This window comes from Acinonyx jubatus, chromosome A1 (assembly GCF_027475565.1).
Source record: "Acinonyx jubatus isolate Ajub_Pintada_27869175 chromosome A1, VMU_Ajub_asm_v1.0, whole genome shotgun sequence".
In the NCBI taxonomy this organism is placed as follows: domain Eukaryota; kingdom Metazoa; phylum Chordata; class Mammalia; order Carnivora; family Felidae; genus Acinonyx; species Acinonyx jubatus.
In genome coordinates this window covers 196,682,139-196,702,666 of record NC_069380.1, presented here as the reverse complement: position 1 = coordinate 196,702,666, position 20,528 = coordinate 196,682,139, and the positions used below count along the sequence as shown (strand labels likewise).

General features: G+C 34.3%; 1 protein-coding gene across 2 annotated transcripts in view; it reads left to right on the top strand.

Annotated features, from left to right (window-relative positions):
* The window catches only part of NDUFS4 (NADH:ubiquinone oxidoreductase subunit S4), a 110,230-nt gene that overhangs the window by 30,943 nt on the left and 58,759 nt on the right, over positions 1-20,528 (top strand). For both annotated transcript variants that reach the window (XM_027076520.2, XM_027076521.2), the window contains exon 2: positions 7,291-7,369. In XM_027076520.2, the coding sequence (XP_026932321.1) occupies positions 7,291-7,369 (79 nt within the window). The remainder of the gene's footprint in view (positions 1-7,290; positions 7,370-20,528) is intronic.

Sequence of the window (20,528 nt, the reverse complement as noted above, 5' to 3'; positions counted from 1 at the left end):
CCTGACGCGGGGCTTGAACTCACGAACCACGAGATCCTGGCCTGAGCCGAAGTTGGACACTTAACCGACTGAGCCACCCAGGCGCCCCTAATGTTTATTTTTGAGACAGAGAGAGAGAGAGAGACAGACAGACACACGGAGCATGAGTGGGGGAGGAGCAGAGAGAGAGGGAGACACAAAATCAGAAGCAGGCCCTAGGCTCTGAGCTATCAGCACAGAGCCTGACATGGTGCTCAACCCATGAACTGTGAGATCATGACCTGAGCCGAAGTTGGACACTTAACCAACTGAGCCATCCAGGCGCCCCAACTGAGCCACCCAGGCGCCCCTATTTTTTATGGTCTCTTTAATATCTGTGATGTCAATAGTGATGACACCTCTTTTGTTTTTGATACTGGTAACTTTTGTCTTCTCTCTTTTTTCTTGGTTAGCCTGGCCAGAGACTTATTAGTTCCTCTGATCTTTTCAAAGAACAGGTTTTGGTTTTGTTGATTTTTTTTTTTTTAACCAACTTCCTGTTTATAATTTCATTGATTTCTGCTATAATTTTTGTTATTTTTTCTTCTGTTTGCCTTAGTTTTATATTGCACTTTTCTAGTTCTTTTTCTTAAAAACTTGGATTATGGAATTTTGACTTTTTTGTAATGTATGTGTTCAATGTTGTAAGTTTCTAAACACCCCATTTGCTGCATCCCACAGATTTTGAAAAGCTGTATTTTCATTTTCATTTAGTTCAAAATATTTTAAAATTTTTCTGAGACTTCTTTGACCCATAATTTATTTAGAGGTGTATTATTTAATCTCCAAATAATGAGGATTTTCCAGTTTTCTGTTATTGGTATCTAGTTTAACTCCTTTTTTTTTTTTTTTTTAACGTTTATTTATTTTTGAGACAGAGAGACAGAGCATGAACAGGGGAGGGGCAGAAAGAGAGGGAGACACAGAATCTGAAACAGGCTCCAGGCTCCAAGCGGTCAGCACAGAGCCTGACGCGGGGCTCGAACTCACGGACCGTGAGATCATGACCTGAGCCGAAGTCGGACGCTTAACCGACCAAGCCACCCAGGCGCCCTAACTCCTTTTTTGACTACTGGCATACATTGTGTGATTTCTCTTTTAAATTTGTTAAGGTGTGTTTTATGGCTCAGAATGTGGCCTATCTTGGTGAATGTTCCATGTGAGCTTAGAAGGATGTGTATGCTGCTGTTGTTGGATGAAGTATTCTGTAAATGTCAATTAAATCCATTTGATTGATGGTGCTCTTCAGTTCAACTGTATCCTTACTGATATTCTGCTGGCTGGCTCTGTCGATTACTGTTAGAAGAGTGTTGAAGTTTCCAACTACAATAAGGAATTTGTCTGTTTCTCCTTGTAGCTCTTTGGATTTTTGCAGCATATGTTTTGATATGCTCTTAGGCATATATACTTTAAGGAATGTTAATGTCGTCTTAGAAAATTGACCCTTTCTTATGATATAATACCCCTTTTTATTCCTGATAATTTTTTTAAAGTAATCTCTACACTCCTTGTGAGGCTCAACTCATGACCCTGAGATCAAGAGTCTTTACCAATTAAGTCAGCCACATGCCCCTATTCCTGATAATTTGCCTTGTTCTGAAGTCTAGTTTGTCTGAGATTAATATTGCTATTGCAGTAAGATTTGATTACTGTTAGCACGGTATGTCTTTCTCCATCTCTTCAACTTAAGAAATATATTTATTTATTTTGAGACAAAGAGAGCAGGGGAGGGGCAGAAGGTGGGAGCGGGGAGAGAGAGAATCCCAAGAAGACTCCGTCCTGTCAGCACAGAGCCTGACTCAGGGCTTGATCCCATGAACCCTTAGATCATGACCTGAGCCAAAATCAAGAGTTGGATGCTTATCCGATTGAGCCACTCAGGTGCCCCATCCATCTCTTTACTTTTAATCTGTCTGTGTCTCTGTATTTAAAATGGGTTTCCCTTAGGCAACATATAGTTGGTTCTTGGTTTTTTTAATCCACTCTGTCACATTTCCTCTTTCAGTTGGTATATTTATACCATTCCTAAAGTGATTATTGATACAGTTAGTGTTAATATCTACCATGTATATTTTTTCTGCTTTCTTTCTCTTTTTTTGAGGGGTGGTTTTTGCCTTGTTTTCTAAGAGTCCTTTATATATTCTAGATATTAGTGTTTTATCTGCTTTGTATGTTGTATTTATTATTTCTGATATTTCCTTTATTTTAGTTCATAGTACCTTCTGTTGTTCTGAAGTTATTTTTCTTTTCATGGTTTGTAGGTACTGTGCCATGTGTATTAGTTAAGAAAACTTTTCCATCCAGTATATTTGATTTCAGTAATTTATATCCAAAACTGTGTGTGTGTGTGTGTGTGTGAGAGAGAGAGAGAGAGAGAGAGAGAAAGAGAGAAAGAGAGAAAGAGAGAGAGAGAGGGAGGGAGGGACACGGAGACAGAATCCATTTGGAATTCTTTGGTAGATGATTTAACTATACAGGATTCAAACATTTTTCTTCCGTGAAAGGCTAGCCAGTTGTTTCAGTAATATTTATTAAATAGTTCATCCTTTAACCACTAATATGAAATTGCACTTTAATTGTATAATAGATTTACAAATCTATATTATCTGTTTTTGTACTCTGATCTGTACTGTTTATATGATACGTGTCTGTGCCTGTGCTACTACCATATTTTAATTACTGTAGCATATTAGTTGGCAAGGCATATCCTACCTTCTAGTTGTTTTTCAAAACGTTCTTAGTTATTTTTGTGAATTGTTTCTTCCCAATGAGAATCATCTAATTACATAAAAATTTGGTTAGAATTATTATATTTAACTTGTAGATTAATAATTGACATCTTTATGGTGAATTTGCTTCCAATTATTTACAAGACATTCTAAAGTACAGCAACTAAATTTCTTCCTTTAATGCATTTTAAACCAGTAGAATTACTCTTTATTGGCCAGTATAGCTCAAGGATTTGACCTTCTTAAATGTGAACTTTTCATATATTAATTGTGTTTTGTAATATAATTACTTTTATCACTATGACATCTATGTTTCTTATTCTCTTTATTTTTACCTCATTTATATTTATTTTGATAACCTGTTGTTATAAACTTGGGTATATTTATTTCTTTTTACATTTTCTATTATGCCCTCCAGTTTCTTCATTATCATCCTCCAAAACCTTGCCCACATTCTCCTTTTACTCCTCAGTTTCATTCCAAAGTCTGTTATGTAAGTATAATTACCCTTATCCTTCTTGCACAAATCTTTCCTTCATCTGTTAGATGACTCTCAAAGGATTAGTTTGAGTTTTTGGCTTGAGTTGTATCCAGAGGCACAACTGCTATTAGTCTGTGCTCCAAGTTCCACCTGACTTAGAAGAATGGGAAAAAAGATAACTGTAAGCAGGAGAAGGAGATCATTAATTTTTGCTCACCTGACCAGCGGAACACTTTAAGATAATATTAAGTCCTGTAGGTAAAGATTGGAAATTTTGTGACAAATCTGAATTAGAATCGAGGAACTTATTTATGAGTAGATTATAAACTATTTTCACTGTTACTTCCACTGAACTTAACCAGAGCATTTGTAGTATCCTTGATTTTCCTTTCACTCCACATGTTTTCCGAGAATATTAAAATGGTCGCTTGACCCTTCATCTTTATTTTTTCCATTAACAGTTCTTGCTTGCTTCTGTCTAGTGAGTACAATATGATGACAGTTTAAGTTTTCGCTATTGATTCAAGATCTTGAAAAGCTTCAAGATCATTAACTTGAAGGTGATTGACCCAAATGCCAACATATTTGAAATCTGAGATAATTATTGTGACATAGAAAATGTGTACACATTTTTATTTTAATGTTTCAGTTAGAATTCTTAGTAACATTTTCTTACGATTTAATACTTCTTTATGGAACTAAACACTTTCTGATTTAATGTGAATTTGGATTAATTCAATTTCCAGTAAATTGACAATTAAAAATTGGTTTATTCAGAAGGTTAAGGATTTGCCTCCTTAATAATTTCTATAAGATTAAGAATTTAACTTTGTCTAGAAGTTGAACAGATCATTTCTGATCTTTTGAAGTTACTGGTTCAATTTTAATGTTTATAACATCATCTTCAATTATTTGTAGGGATGTTTTCATTCTCTATAGTTGGACACAAACTATCCCAATACTCAGTTGCTTAAAACAAAAACAGTCATTTGTTTTGCTCACAAATCTGCATTTTAGGCAGGGTTTGGCAGGCATGTTTGTCTGTGTTCCATGTGGTGTCTGCTAGGATTCTCAAATTGGGCTAGAGGATCATTCACATAGCTGGCAAAGTGACATTGATTATTGATTTTTCCTGATGTGGATCTCTCTGTGGGCACCTTGGACTTCCTTACAACATGATGGGTGGGTTCCAAGAGTGAATATCCCAAGAAGCCATGTTGTAAGAGACAGGAAATGAAAACTACTAGTTTTTTAAGGCCTGGGTCTGGAAACACACATATTTTCACTTCTGTATTATATTGATCAAGCAGTCACAGGGTTCAGATTCTAGGAATAGGGAACCTGCAGCTCTTGGTGGGAGAGAGGAGAGTCAAAGAAATTTGGAGTCGTGTTGTCTTTCGTTCGTTCGTTCATTCGTTCATTCATTTATTTTGAGAGAGAGCTTGTATGTGCACACATGAGCTGGGAAGAGACAGAGGGGGAGAGAGAGAAAATCCCAGGGAGGCTCTGTGCTAACCAACTGGGGCTCTATCCCAAGAGCCATGAGAGCATGACTTTAGCCAAAATCAAGTGTCTGATGCTTAACCCACTGATCCACCCAGGCACCTCATGGAGCCATGTTTTCAAAGTGCTACAAGGGTTATGGGAATTTTACTATTCTTAGTTGATAAAGTTAATTTGTTTCAAAGGGAGAATAGTGTTAGTACTTTGAATCAGTAATGTTTATTCTTATTTAGATATTTTCCAATGCAACTGGTTTCTTTTTATCTTTTCACCATTAAGGCTTGTTGAAGAATATATTTTAAAGTAATAAAAACAGTATTTGCAAGATCTATGTGAGGAAAATTACAAAACTCCAACCAAAGAAATCCAAGATCCTAGTAAATATATATGGACGGGAAGACTCAATAATGTTAAGATGCCAGTTCTTCCCAACTTAATCGGTGGATTCAGCACAATCCCAGTCAAAACCTCAGCAAGCTGTATTGTGAATGTCAAGAAACTGATTCTAAGCTTATATAGAAAGACAAAAGACCTCAAATATTCAGTGTAATAGTGAAGAAGAATAACAAAGTTATAGGTCTGATCCTGACTTTAGTGATCAAGACAGTGTGGAACTGGTGAAGAATAGACCAATAAATCAATGGATAGAATTGATAACACAAATTTCAACATTTCAACACAAATAGATTACTGATCTTTGAGATAGGAGCAAAGACAATCCAAAGGAAAAAATAATCTTTTTATTAAGTGGAACTGCAACATGTCCACGTAATCTACCCACTGACCTTACACCATTCACAAAAATTAACTCAAATGGATCATAGACCTACATGGAAGAAGCATAACTATCAAGCTTCTAGAAGATAACATAAAACTCTAGGTACCTTGGTTTGCTTTTGAGTGTTTAAATACAGCACTAAAAGCAAAATCCATGAAAGAAAAAATAGATGAGCTGGACTTTATTAAAATTAATGATCATGACTTGAGCTGAAATCAAGGAGTTGGATGCTTAACTGACTGAGCCACCTGGGTGCCCTTAATTTTTTTCTTACAATATATAGATTTAGTTAAAAGGATTCAGAATGTTTTTATTGTCATGTTATTCTCTTAACAATTTCCAGAGTAAATAGATTTTTTTTTTCCTTGAGAGAGAGAGAGAGTTGCATACAGGGGAGGGGCAGATAGAGAGGGAAAGAGAGAATCCCAGTCAGGCTCCACACCCAGCGGGGCTAGATCTTATGACCATGAGATCATGACCTGAGCTGAAATCCAGTCCCAGCTGTTCCCCCTGCTCCCAGAGTAAATAGATTTTTGAAAGTGCTAATTATACTACTTTAATTTAACAACCAGAACATATATTTTAACTATTTGTATAAAAATGTAAAATAATTTCCATTTAGATGTATTTCGTGAATATGTATTTCTGAGCAGGGTATTTAAAGTAATAGCTAATTATTAATTTTGGGAAATAACTGACATTTAAAAAAGTATATGTTCATAAAGCAAAAAAATCTTCTCTATTATCAGTTAATAATTATGCTATTAGTAGGTGGATTTTCTATAAAGCTGTGTGTATACCATAGCTGTTGAAAGTTGAACATGAAGTTTTGCATCAGGAATTAGTATTTATGTTGTGTCAGAATTATGGTGATTATACTTTGTTTAAAACAGAAAGAACTCAATACTGTATATTCTATTGGTTTTGAAGTTTGAGTCACAATTGTAGGTGCTAACTTTCGAAAAAGAAATCTATATTGGATGGCTTAATATTTTGGAAAAATCTCAAATGCTAACTTGTCACAATCAGTGACAGCTCTGACATTCATTAGTATAAACTACAGTGTGTACATGAAATTAAAAAAACCTGTTAGTTTTAAGTAATTTCTTTCAGGTGAGGTTTGGGATGATGCTAATATAAAGGAATTAGATTTGGTGCCCATTATATTTCTGAGTTAATATTTCTATTTTAACTATTTAGACTTTCTCCAGTTCTGTGAATGGGATATGGGACTAGACTAATAACTAGTTAACTAATAAACCAAACTGTTATTTAACATGATCATACAAATCATTTCTATTTAAATTACTTGTGTTTTGAAATTAAAATGAAGAAACTTTTTATTTGTTAATATGATATAATTTTACAGTTACTTTAGGCCATTAAGAATATGATTGAGATTTTTCTTTTTCTTTCTGATGCCATCATTTAAGAATCAGTATTCCAGAAGAGTTGATACAGCTTTGCATTTTTCTTCCTGGTAGTGACAAACCAGCTACTGTAGACCCACAGTGTTCAGTACTTGTCATTGACAGCCTTTCTGTGACCAAGAGTCTATAGACTGACGTAAAGTGCAGCCTGTTGTGAACTCCTAAGTGAGTCTGCCAGAAACTCAGCAGATAGAACTAATTGGGGAGGAAAGGATTTTTGTGCCTTCTCTTTCTTTCTATTCTTTTTGTTTTGTAAGATAGATACTGTTAGTAGGTTGTTTATGTAAGATTTTTCTGCCTCTCTTTTCTCATTGCATGGATCATTTTTTAACTTAAAGTCTTGCACTGCAGGTCATTAAGCACTTCCACATGGAGGCTGGCACAGGACCCAGCTCGAGACGCACAGCTCATAACAGTTGATGAAAAATTGGTAAGAATTTTCTACTGTACACGGCTGTGATTCTGCCTTCAGGGTTATTTTTGTATAACAGCTTTTCAGTATCGTGTTCTGGGTTCTTCTAGGAAAATGATTTGAATTTAAATTTCTAGATTGTGTGTAAATTTTAAGAAGAAATTTTCATCACAAAAAGATAAAGACAATTTGTGTTAAGTGTAATACACAAATATTAAGTCATATAAAGATTAAGAGGTTAAAATGGCAAAAGGCTTCATTTTTGTGGTGTTTATAAGTAGCAATCAGAACATTTTAATTTAACAAATACAAATTGAGTATACATATGAATGAATATGTAATTTTTATTTTCTCAGCTACACTCCTGTTTAAATTGTAAGACACCAGGTGGTACCTAAAATTAAGTATATTGGGTTTTTATGGGACCAGTTATTGTATTGTTATTATATGTATATATGTACACACAAATTGCATTTCTACATTATGCCTGAGAGGTTACAACTAGCAACAAATAATACTCTGTTAATCAGTAGCAGATAGAATTTTGGTAACTGTCACTTGTAAAATTTTTCAATGTGTGCTGTTACTTTAGATACAACTTCTTGTTTATACCTATATTGTAAAATAGCATACATTTTGTAAAGTCTCTAAGACTTATAAAAATGTGTAATAGTGTAAGCATACTTCTCATTTTTTATCTGGTTTACCATTATCAAATGTGTGGGTATCTTTCTTAACTACTTTTCCTCCAATTGTACATTCTTTTATCACTCAGTAAGCAAAATTTAATTTTTCATTTTTTTAAACGTTTATTTTGAAAGAGAGAGAGAGAGAGAGAGAGAGAGTGAGCATGCACCGGAGCAGAGTAAGGGCAGAGAGAGTCCCAGGCAGGTTCCATGATCAGTGCGGAGTCCGACTTAGGGCTTGATCTCATGATTGTGAGACCATGACCTGAGCTGCTTAACAGACTGAGCCACCCAGGCACCCCAGCATAATTTAAATAATAAGTCACACTTAAAAATGATCTAAACACCATTTATACCATTAGAGATATTAACAGGTACATAAACAAATGAGTTAACAGACAAGGGACGGATAGTTTGGAAAACTCACATGTCAGGCTTAAGGCTGGTTGGTTTTATCTTTAAACTGTCTCTATCTGCTTGCTGACATTGCCATCATCCTGGTCTAGGCCAGCATCATCTTTCACTTAGATTGCTACAGTAGTTTTTAAATTGATCTCTATAGATATTTCAATCTTCCTTTAATTCATTTTCCAAAGGATCATCAGAATAGACTTTTTTAACTGCTGTTTTTGTCACTTCTTGTGTGTAAAATCCATTGGTTTTCTTACTGACCTAGAAGTTAACATTAAAATCCTTACATGGTTCTTGAGGTCTTGCATGATTTAAGGCCTGCCTTCCCCTCGAGGTTTATTTTGTACCACTGTCTTTTATACTCTGTGCTCTAGCCACACCAAGCCTGGAACTTGTTTTCCTGTTTTGGGGCATTCACATTCCAGTTCATTCTGCCTAGATGCTTTTCACCAATCCCTTAGTTCTTCAACCAGGGGCCATCTACTTATTCTTCAAATATTAGTCAAACACCACTTGCTTAGTCAAGTATAAAAGAAGTGAGAGAGGTATGTATGAGAGGAGGATGAATTACCCATGTCATGGGTTCATTAATTAACGACGGTACTGCTTGAATTTTTCCAATGACTATCTTCTAAGCACCAAGAGACTGGCTTCTTGTTCTAATATTATGGGGTTTACTCTCTATAATAAATTTTCAAATTTTATAGAGTTTATTAGTAATGCTTCTGAGTTCTCTTCTTTCTAGTTTGAAGAATGAGTGAGGTAGCAATCTGTTGTTCTAAACAAGATGCTGTGAATCCTACCAGAGAGGTTTACAGACCGCTTTGAGTTTTGCATTTTTTATCTCATATCAGTTGCATACTTTCAATGAATCTTGTTGCCCTGTGTAGATTTTTCTCAGCTTTGTTATGTCTTGAAGTGTATTAGTGAAAATGTCAGTATGGTATTCCAGCTGAAATCAATTCAAGTCTTACACATAAATTATTCATAGCTATTGAAGTAATATTTGAACAGATAATTCAAACCTATAGGTAATTTTCAAACCTGAGGTTTAGCCATTGATTTAGGTTTATATTAAAATGCTGTATTAAATACTCAAATAGGTAGCATAACGCTGATAGGGGTTTCAGTCTTCTTGTTCCTACACATTACTAGATGTTTCAGTTGATAGAGTAATGACATGACCACTGACTGAAGGGTACTTCCAGAAATATTGAGCAATTGGACTTGATTATATATGCATTTTGAATAAGAAGGATTCATTCCAAGACCCACAGTATATGCCTGAAACTATGGATAATACCATATATGCTATATATGCTATGTTTTTCCTATACATACATACCTATGATAAAGTTTAACTTACAAATTAGGCACAGTAAGAAATTAACAACAACAATAATAAAATAGAACAATTGTAACAATATACTAATAAAAGTTATGTGAATGTGGTCTCTCGTGATGATGTGAGATGACAAAATGCTTACGTGGTGAGATGAAGTCAGGTGAATGATACAGGCTTTGTGATGTAGCATTTGGCTAACATTGACCTTTAGATATGTTAGAAGGACAATCACTAGCTTTCTTCTTCTTTCTTCTTTTATGTTAGTACAAGCAGGGGAGGGGCAGAGAGAGGGGGAGAGAGAGAATCCCAAGCAGGATCCGTGCTGTCAGCACAGAGTCGCATGCAGGTCTCAATCTCAGGAACTGTGAAGCATGACCTCAGCTGAAACCGAGTCATATGCTTAACTCACTGAGCCACCCAGGCGCCCTGAGAATCACTAGCTTTTGGACTGTGGTTGACTGTAGGTAACTGAAACTGCAGAAAGCAAAACTGTAGATAGGGTGGTGTGGGGGTGGGGGATTGTCTGTATATTAACATTAATGATAAGAATATTTCAAAAATGTTAAGTAAATGTAAGTATTTTAGAAGGAGATGTGGAAGCAGCATTTTAACATGATACGTAATGTAAACCAATTTATTAGCTAAGTATACCATCTTCATTAACTGCTCAACACAAGATTACTGTTATATTTGTACCCGAAATTGGATGAAAGCTAAAATCTTAATGTAAGGTAAGCTAATTGGCCATTATCATGATTTCTATTGGATATTCTTATATAATGTATTAAAATTAATACAGGTGATAACCTATTATAGCCGAGGGCTTTAGCATATGGACTAAGCTTAGTTGAGGATAAATTTTTGTGGTTATTGTAAAATGGATCCTGGGAATTTAAAACCAGAGGATAACTTTAAATGTTACCTAGTTTTATTACTGAATCCAATTATTTCTCGTTTGAAACATTGTTCAACCTTTTATTCAAGATAAATTGTATGGGGAAATCCAGTAAGTAATTAACTAGATAAAAGCTGAACTGTTGGAGGGTAAGGGTTGGGAACATGAAGGAAGACTTGTAAACTTTCCCCAAGACTGCCTTCTTGGGTAACTTCATAGAGTGAGATTTGGAAAGATAATTTAATCTTCTGTCCTTTTTATTAGACCAAACAACTTGTTCTCAAACTTCTGTTTTAAAAATTTCCAGTTAACTGGTTCTCATTTCTTTTGAGGTTACTCTTTATATTACTCATCAGCCACAATTATTAGAAAGCGATTTATTACTGAGAAAAAATAGTCTTTTACAACAAATGAAGATGGAACAATTGTATACCCAAATGCAAAACAAAACAAAAACCTTCATCTATACTGTGTACCATATGCAAAAAGTAACTCAAACTTCTAAATGTAAACTCATAGTTCTAAATGTAAAACTAGAAATTTTAAAACTTCTAGAAAACAATGTAGGAGAAGCTCTCTATAACTTTGTGTTAGGCATATATTTTATAGATACAAACTAAATCCGTTTTTAAAAAAAATCATGAAGTTGTGTTTCCTTACAATTAGAAATTTCTGCTCTTTGAAAGACATTGTTAAGAGACAGAAAAGACAAGGCACAGACTAGGAGAAAATATTTACAAAACATACCTGATAGAGGAGTTGTATCCAGACACTAAACAACACTTACAACTACAGGATCTCATGGTTGGTGAGTTTGAGCCTGTGTCAGGCTCCGTGCTGAACGAGCAGAGCCTGCTTGGGATTCTCTGTCTCCCTTTCTCTCTGCTTCTGTCTCTCTCTCTAAGATAAATAAATAAACAAAACATTAAAAAAAAAAAACTACAGTGAGATACCACTATACTGTGATATACACCATACAGTATACATTGAATGGCTTAAAAAAATTGACCATACCAAGTGCTAGCAAGGATGCAGAGCTACTGGAACTTGCATGCAGTGCTGGTGGGAATGCAAAATGGTACAGCCGTTTTGGAAAACAGTGTGGTAGTTTCTTACAAAGTTAAATATATACTTATCATATAACCCAGCAGTCCCACTTCTCAGTGTTTACTCAAGTGAAATGAAATCTTATGTTCATATAAAATCCTTCATGCACATGTTTTTAATAGCTTTATTTATAATTCCAACAACTAGAAACACCCCAACTATACTTCAGTATACTATACAATAGACTTTTACTCACCAATTAGTAGCAGTTGTGGGTGAATCTCTAGTGCATTATGTTAAGTAAAAGGAGCCAGACTCACAGGCTGCCTACTGTGTGATTCCATTTATTTGACATTCTAGAACAGGCAAAACTCTAGGGACAAAAAATTGATCATTGGTTGTCAAGGTTGGGTGTTGGAGGAGGAATACATTAAAAAGGGCATTAGGAAATTTGAATGGGGTGATGTAACTATTCTATATGTTGATTATGGTGTTCTTTTTTAAAAATCCTTATTTATATTCATTTGTTTAAAAAAACCCATGTAACTGAACACTTTAAAGGATTAATTTTATTGTTTATAAATTGTATCTCAGTTTTTAAAAAAAATATTTATTTTTGAGTAGAGAAAGAGAGAGCACACTTGTGCTCACAAGCGGGGGAGGGGCAGAGAGAGGGGGAAACACAGAAACTGAAGCAGGCTCCAGGCTCTGAGCTGTCAGCACAGAGCCCGACGTGGGGCTCAAACTCGTGAACTGTGAGATGGTGACCTGAGCCGAAGTTGGACGTTTAACCGACTGAGCCACCCAGGTGCCCCATCTCAGTTTTTTAAAACAGAGAAAGAGTGTTTCTTAATTTGGTCCTAATATACTTCTTTCTAACTAATATCCATTGGTTCAAGGTCTGCCCTATTATATAGGACATGCCATTTTTTTTACATGACAGCCTTCTGTATACATGAAAACAGCTCTGGCCATCCTAAATCTGTGGTTCTCAAAGAGTGGTCTGGGCAGGGTGGGGATGGGGAGTAGTCCAAGACCCTTAAGAGTCCACAAATCAAACTATTTTTATAACTATACAAAGATTATATTTTCCCTTTTCACTGTGTTGACACTGACACTTAAGATAAAGAAGCAGTTGTGTTACATCTGTGGTACTAGTCATTTTATTCCCTTTCTTGCATTCGAGATTAAAAAAAACAACTAGTTTGACTTAATGTCCTTGATTAATCAGCAAAAATTTTTAATTAAAAAATTTCAGTGCTGCAAATGCAGCCCTTTTTTTTCTTTTACATACACATCTTTTTATGTTCCATGTAACAAAACAAGTCGTACGCATAAAACACTTCTGCTGTATACCTAAGTTGTCTCAAGGCAAAGCACCTGTATGGTTGAGTTGCTTTTGCAAACTGAACCTAGCCACTTTTTTTCATGGAACACCTTTGAAGTAAAAAAACAGCAACAGATGACAGATGAACTATGGTTTTTTAGTCTTCAGTACATGGCAGACATTTTCTCAAAAGTTAACTTCAACAAAGTGTTGCCCATGATAAACTTCAAGCTTTCAAATGAAAATTAGAATTTTTGTAGAACTTGATTCTGCCACTGATCTGATTGAGCTTAACATCTTTCCATTACTTAAAGAGTGTTCTAATAGGATTGGTGGTAGTGTTAATGAATGTGATTTTTAAAATATTGTGTAATGAAATATGCTAACATTTGGAAGATCTGCATACTTCTATGAAATAGTATTTTCCATATGGCCAGTGTATGATTTTATAAAATCATGCGTGGGTAAAAGTTTCATGTAAAGTGCAGGAAAGAATAATGAATTTAATGTAACTAAGTGAAAAAATATTAAAGCTATTAAAATATTGCTCGCTTTTCTAATTACATATTTGAGGATAAATTTTCTTAATTTATTGAAACCAAGACAACTTAGTGCAACAGTTTGGATTAGGAGCAGATGTTAGAATTTAGCTGTCTTTTATTAAGCTGGATATTAGAGATTTTAAAAAATGCAAATCATTGCAACTCTTGGTTTTTGAAAAGGTAGTTATTTTTCATTATAATTATAATGTTATTTATGTAAGTATGTATTCAGTTTATTTTAAATTAAGTATATATTTTTCTCCATTTTATTTATTTATTTTTTTAACATTTTATTTATTTTTGAGACAGGGAGAGACAGAGCATGAACAGGGAGGGTCAGAGAGAGGGAGACACAGAATCTGAAACAGGCTCCAGGCTCTGAGCTGTCAGCACAGAGCCCGACGCGCGGCTCGAACTCATGGACCGCGAGATCATGACCCAAGCCGAAGTCGGCCGCTTAACCGACTGAGCCACCCAGGCGCCACTGTTTTTCTCCATTTTAATTAAAAAACATTTTATTTAAATGTTTATTCATTTTTGAGAGAGACAACACAGAGCATGAGCAGAGGAGGGTCAGAGAGAGAGGGACACACAGAATCTGAAGCGGGCTCTAGGCTTCGAGCTGTCAGCCCAGAGCCCACTGCTGGGCTTGAACCCACAAACAGAGAGATCAGACGTGAGCCGACGTGAGTCCACCTCCGATGCCCAACTGACTGAGCCACCCAGGTGCCCCTCCATTTTAATTTTTTTTATGGTGAATATCTAGTTACATTTCACGTAAGTGAGACCTCGTTGGGGTCTCAGTAATTTTAAATATATAAAGGAGTCCTGAGACCAAAATAATCATATCCTAAGTCTTTCCTGGGTTAAACATCCCGAGGGCTTTGATTCCTTTCACATGAGTTCCAGTTAATTCATCATCTTGATTACTTTCCAGTTTGACCGAATCCCTTTTAAATGTTGCTGCCAGGATTTCTTATGATACTCCAGATGTATGGTGCAAGGTATGGCAGGGATTATCCCTATTCCTTTTAGTCTTAGCAGTTCTAGTAAGGAAACTCAAAATTTAGGTTCTCATACTTCTTCCTTAATGTGGATTTCATGGAGAACTAAAACTCTGATCCTTTTTTATTTGTACTGTTATCAAGTCATATTTCTTTCATCTTAAATATATGCTGTTTTTATTTTCAACTAATATTCTTAGATGAGCTCAAACAGCATGTTCCCAAGTGAAGCTTAATTTTTTTCTTTCTTCTTTTTTTTGCTATCACATCTGCCAGGCAGAATTTAATAAAGTGTTTTATTCTGGGCATCAATTGTATATTGATAACATGTTTCCTATTTTTTTTTTAAGACATAGAAAGTAGAGGGGAAATTGGCATTTTCTAATGTAAAGAATGTATTCAGTAATTTTACAACTACACAGTGTTGCCATCGTTAGAGACAAATCTTCAGAGAATGAAGTTGTAATTCCTGGATTACTGTTAATAATAAATTTTATACCAGGGCACATGGTAAGTTTCTAATCGGTCAGTCTTAAGAATGTCTTTCTTGTTCGTTGTGTATAAACTGTTATCTTTTTCATTTACTAATAAATGAATTAGTAAAAATTTAAATATAAGAAGAGTAGATGACAGCATTTAAAAATAATCTTGTCAATTTATGTAGAAGCACACTGTTTAAAAAAAAAAGCCTTTTTCTGGGTTGCATCATTATTATTTCCAAATATGAGATACTTCCTACAAATAATAAGGAAAGCTTGCACATGGTTGTTTGACCCTTCATTTTTGTTGCAGGAGTTGCTGTGCCATGGAGGTTGGGGGAGAATGTCTTTGCCTTTGTGCTTTATTAAGAGAGTGACTCTTCGTGTTTTATGCCACCTCACCTCCCATCTCCTTTCAGTACATTTGATGAAAACCCAAGTCCCATCAACGTGCTGTCTTTCTGTATTTACTTGGAGTATAAAAAAGAAGTTAAATTTTCAGTACTCTTTAAAGATTTTGAGGAGGTGCTCCCTCACAAAATAACCAAAGCATACATTAAGCCTTCATAGGTGTATTTTTTGTTTATTATTTTTATTACTTTTCTTACCTCTTTTAATTTTTTCCCCAGATAATTCTGATTTTTTTATTTTTTTAAATTTACATCCAAGTTACTTAGCATATAGTGCAACAGTGGTTTCAAGGGTAGATACCTTAATGCTCCTTACCCATTTATAGCCCATCCCCCCTCCCACCACCCCTCCAGCAGCCCTGTTTGTTCTCCATATTTAAGAGTCTCTTATGTTTTGTCCCCGTCCCTGTTTTTATATTATTTTTGCTTCCCTTCCCTTGTGTTCATCTGTTCTGTGTCTTAAAGTCCTCATATGAGTGAAGTCATAGGATATTTGTTTTTCTCTGACTAATTTCACTTAACATAATACCCTCTAGCTCCATCCATGTAGTTGCAAATGGCAAGATTTCATTCTTTTTGATTGCCGAGTATTACCTCTTTTAAATACTAATTCCTGGTTGTCAGAATTGTATTAACTACCTACTTCTATAGTTAAAATTTTAATACAGAAAGAAAATACTTTCATAATATGTAAGAATTATTTCAATTTATTAATAGAAGTGAAATGAGCTTTAATAGCTTGTACATTAGTATATTCTGTAAAATTATGTTGGCTGCCACCTTTCCTTCAGTTTTCATTTCTTTATTCAATAAATACTTATTGGGCACTTAGTGTGCCAGGCACATGTATAAATTTGAGTGGCTTGTTTTCTTTTAGATGCTTATTTTGGTTAAAACCTATTAAGCACCACCTGTTTTAAATCTTACAAAGGTATTATGGTTAGTTATACATGCATCCTCAACACAAATGCATATGAAAAAGGAAACTTTATTTAGCAGTCTATAATACAGCCTCAAATCGGTGGGGTGAGGAGGATGGCTGTCATTTCTAAGCTTTTACTTGATAAATTACAATACACACTATTAATGTAAAATCCTAATGTTTTAGAAATTTTAAGTAGTCTGTATTTATATCTTTAAAAATAACACGTGCATGTAGAGTCACTGTTTGAATGTTACCAGTTTTTTGTTTTACTACCTGAGGGTTTCTTCCAAAGAGCAATAACACAGCAGTTAAAGCTTTGTTACTTGCTGATATTTGCAATATGTAATTGCTATTTGATTAAGCACATGGTATTAGCAGCACACTCAATCAACTGCATTATAATATTGCCGTTTTAGAATGTCTGCAAACAGCAACAAGCTATTTAATAGAATTTTTTGTCACTTTAATAGGTTTGAAATTTTTTCGTTGCTTGAACTCCCTCTAAGAAATTTGTAAAAATGAGTGATTTTTCAAGCCTTCAGAAATAAAACAATTATGTTTGCTACACAAGTATTTGTTTTATGTTGTTTTCACCTCCTGATGTACTAACAATTTATAGATGAAAACTTCTTATAAGTCTGCAAACTTGAAATAAAAATGAGTCATTAAGAGGTGACCTGCACAAAAAGATAAACCTAAGTTAAAGGCTTACATTTGCTTTGACTGCTTGCTTTTTTGGTAGGGGTGGGGGAGGTCAGTTTTCTTTTGGTGAGATTACTTCTGGTGCATGGCAGCGCTATCTCTGCTAGATTATTGGAAGGACTAGTGTCTGCAATTGGGGTTATACAGCCTTCTAGCATCTCAAGTGTCTGTTTTGTCTGGACTTTGCTCACGCAGCATTCTTGTGCAAAAATTTCAAGGCTTTAGTCTGAAGCACTGGGTCAAAGGATATGTCTCTTTGAAGGGTAGACAGGAGTTTTTTATGTTTTATTCACTAAGTAGTATTTCATTTTACATCAAAGAATAGCAGCCTTTGAGAACCTCCATGGTGGCAGTTTAGCATGTGAGGTTTTTTTTCTTTAAGACTTTCACTAAATATGGAGTAATGTTTCTTCATGTTTTTTAGTCTACAGATGCTTATTTATATTTTTGTATTTAGATGAGACTATTAAAAAGAGAAAAAGCACTGACTATATATGTTAGTTTGCAATATAGTTATATGTTTTAAAAACAACTATAGTGTTGTTTTTTTTTTTACAATGTACTTCTCTGTGGTTTCACACTATCCATGAGCTACTGAAAAAGATTGGTGAATAGCCTTTAAAATTGTAGCAATATTATTACTTAAAATTCTAAAGAAGTAATGACTAATGATTTTGGAAGTGTAAATTTTATAGTGAAATAGGCATTCTTTAGTTTGCCTTTTTTCAAATACTGTGTGTGTGTGTGTGTGTGTGTGTGTGTGTGTGTGTGTGTGTGTGAAAGAGAGGGAGAGAGAGAGAGAGAAGAAAGGGAGGGGAAAAGATACTAATTTTGAAAAATATGAAAAACTCAAGTAATGAAAAATGTTAAGATTTGGTATGGCTTAGAAGTAAATGTTGTTCCTACACTTTTGGGATAGGTTAATCAGTGAATGTACTTTGTACCAAGAATATTAATCACGTAAATGATTGCTTAAATGTTTAGAAGGCTATTAAACCGCATTTAGTATTCGTATTGCATGACATATATACCTTAGTATGTGGACTAATATTAAAATGGCTTAGTTTTATGTTGATAGATAAAACATGCTCTTAAATTACTGGAAATTTAAATAGAATACATTGATCATTTAAAATAAAAATATTTCTACTCATTAATAATATCATTAATTTTAAAACAACTTCAGTTAACTCTTACATTTAATATTGAATATTGATTAAAACAAGTCAGATCATTTATATGGTTATTTTAAATAAAATTATATTAAGTACATAACTTTGTTGTCTAAAATATACTCCCAATTAAAATAAGTTACTTTCAGATATTATATTATCAAGCTATATGAAACTTGTACTTATTAAGTACTTACAGAGGAAATGGATGTTAATAGTAGTTTTTATATGCAGACAGAACCATTTAAATTTAAAATAGAGAATGATCTTTCTATATTAAAATTGTTTAAGGAACAAAAGATCTTTCCTCTACAGTATTCAGCCATCTCTATTATCTGTGATTCTTCAGCAATTAAAGCTGATTTATTTTCCTCTTTGTTCCTACTTGGAATACTTGAACAATGCTGGAGAATTGAAATGACTGGAATGTTTTATCTTTCAAAAGCTTTAAAGTTCTATGTACCAATTAGCAAAATACAGTAAAGGTTTAAACTGTTAATAGCCACAACATCTTTAATGCATAGATCTGTAGTATGCTAGCGCTGTATAACAGTTCTCCATTGTATGTCTCTTTTAAGGAGAGTAACTGTGTCAGTTCTTTTCTTGCTTTACTACCTGCTGTGTATGGAAATTTTGTGTAGTACTTGACACTTGCTTTCACGAATTTAAAATTCTTGCATGTTATTATGTAGGAGCTCTGGCTCTCAATAAAGTAGAATTGATAATATTTTATTTGTTTGGATTTTAATTAAGATTTTTGGGGTCATATTTTAGAGATTATTTAATTTATATGTGAAAATTACCTATTTTTCTTTAATGAATTAAAGGTGCATAAGCTGTATGTTATCTCCTTGGAAATTGCTTGTCTAATTTTATTCCTTTGAATATAATTGAAAAGAATCATCAGTGTTTATGTCAGAATATGTAGATATATGATGTTTTATATCCTGTGTTTGAATATAGGCGGGTTGCTTGGTGGTTGTTTCTTTGGTAGTAGAAAGAGTATTTTGTTTTTTAGTTACTGTTTTTTTAATTGGCCTACCAACCAGATAATTTCAAAACTTATGAATTCATCCAAATATCTGCTTTAAACTTGTTAAAGCCTCATGTTCATCATCTTACAGTAAGTTCTTAAAGAAGGCAGGGGTGAGAGGAAGTGAAAAAAATAGTAATATTTTTTGGTGACACTTTTTTTTCCCCTCTTTAAATCATGTATTTCGAGAAACAGAATTAGAGCAAAGGGAAGGAGAATGCAGACCTCAGAATTTGAGACTAGCAAACATTGATTCTGTTTCTGTGTTCAGGCTTTCTAATTTTATGTGACTTAGTCTGTACTAATTCTAACTCTTCAAAATACCACTTGCAAGCTTGCAAATATCATTCATGTTTTATGAGATGAGGACATTTAAAAAAGGGTAGTGATATGGAACCCTTAACTGTATGTAGTGTACTGTTTTCACAAAACTCTGCTTCATAAGGCACACTTTTCAAGAATATATAAATAAGCTTTTTGTTCCATTCCTGTTTCATGTTTAATACTTCTTTCAGTGTAGAGTATATCACATATTAATAATTGAGTGTTTTTTTAAATTTTAATGCTTCCACTAGAATAGGTATAAGAAATGATCTTGGCTTTCTCTAAACAACATATACGACATATGTTGGGCCGAGAACACTAATGTAATTTTAAGAACTGAGGATCTGATTAGTGTACAGATTTGTATCTATTACAATGACTACTAAGCATATATTATTATAGTTAAAGTCTGTCAATTAAAAAGATTTTTAAGGGGTGCCTGGGTGGCTCAGTCAGTTAAGCATCTGACTTCAGCTCAAGTCACTATCTCACAGCTCATGAGTTTGAGCCCCGTGTTGGGCTCTGTGCTGATAGCTCAGAGCCTGGAGCCTGCTTCGGATTCTGTGTCTCCCTCTCTGTCTGCACCTCCGCTGTTCATCCTCTGTCTCTCTCTGTCCTCAAAAATAAATAAACATTAAAAAAAATAAAAGATTTTTAAGCCTAATTGAGTAGTTTGAAATTTGACATCCGAGAAATTAAAATAAGTTCCTAGTTTAGTAAGCATTATGATGTATTAAACATTCAAATATGGCTGACATGGCCTATGCCTAGAGTGTTTAGAGATAAAACTATTCTAGGGCTACGAGTTTTCAACTATAACAATCTGTAGTTATTTGTGAAGATTCTGCAAGGGATTTATTTTTACTTGTCTCTTA